General features: G+C 43.9%; 1 protein-coding gene across 1 annotated transcript; it reads right to left on the reverse strand.

Moving 5' to 3' along the window:
* Positions 1-247: 247 nt before the first annotated feature.
* LOC122310208 lies at positions 248-610 on the reverse strand. The gene has a single exon (XM_043124088.1). It carries the CDS (start codon positions 608-610, stop codon positions 248-250), a length of 363 nt encoding a protein of 120 aa, XP_042980022.1.
* Positions 611-960: the final 350 nt, after the last annotated feature.

Consider the following 960-nt stretch of genomic DNA (forward strand, 5'->3'; position numbering starts at 1 on the left):
TATGCATGGGTTGGGCTCACAACCAGGGACCAAACTGTTAAGGGGCTTGGTCTTCCCCTTGTTTCTCATAGCGTAGTTTGTTTTTGTTTGTTCTTTTGTGATAGAGGACTCCACAGTGAAAGCAAAAGTTTTAGAGTCTTTCATATTTGAACGAGATCTAGTGTTCTTGCTCTTCAAACAACATCCATTTTCCCCTAAGCAGAGGTTTGTGAATTTCCACAACCACGCTCACCCTTAAGCACCTCCCTCATGCAAGTCCATCTAGTTTTGTTTTGACTCGAATGACGTGGCCTATAGAGGCCGCAAATTGTGCCCCTATTTCCTCATTCATGCTGGGCAGTGGAAGGTTGTATAGTTGGACCCAGAATGACTTGTAGCGGAACTGTACTCTGTTGATGGAAACTGTGTCATCAACCTCTTGCAGTGTTAGCAAGCTTCTATTGAAGAACCATGGTCTGCCACCAAGGACCTTTTCTCTGTCTTCAAGTTTTTGAAACTCTATTAGGAAGCTTTGGTTACCTATCTCTATGAATTTCACCCAACCTTCCATCCTCCACACTTGAGGCATGGTGGTTCTGAATGCCTCACTATTAACAGTCCTCTTCGACATAGCCCTCCCCACAATGCAGTGTTCTCTCTGCATGTCTCTTTCCTTTGACCCCTTTTGTTTCACTTGGAAAGGAGCACTTTCTTCTGTTGTTAGTTGCAATCTCTCCCATCATTTAACCAGGTCCTCTCCCTCCATTGCACTATCAATCCCTATGGAAGATCCTTGCACAAAACTCACAGAAAGTGAGACCGTAAGCCTTCGTGGAAGAAACTAAGGCATTGAAGCCTCACTCTAACTCCCTTGAGAAGAGAAGGCACTCCAAGTCAAGTAAAATGTTATGACACCTAAGGTTGGTGGGTGTACATGTTATGATGTTATATTATGTTACCAATGCCATGAGAACGAGTATG

This window comes from Carya illinoinensis, chromosome 5 (genome assembly GCF_018687715.1).
Source record: "Carya illinoinensis cultivar Pawnee chromosome 5, C.illinoinensisPawnee_v1, whole genome shotgun sequence".
Taxonomy (NCBI): domain Eukaryota; kingdom Viridiplantae; phylum Streptophyta; class Magnoliopsida; order Fagales; family Juglandaceae; genus Carya; species Carya illinoinensis.

What these genes read in the sequence shown, in the direction of transcription:
- LOC122310208 (XM_043124088.1), bottom strand. Translation starts at nt 610, where the DNA reads ATGTCGAAGAGGACTGTTAATAGTGAGGCATTCAGAACCACCATGCCT.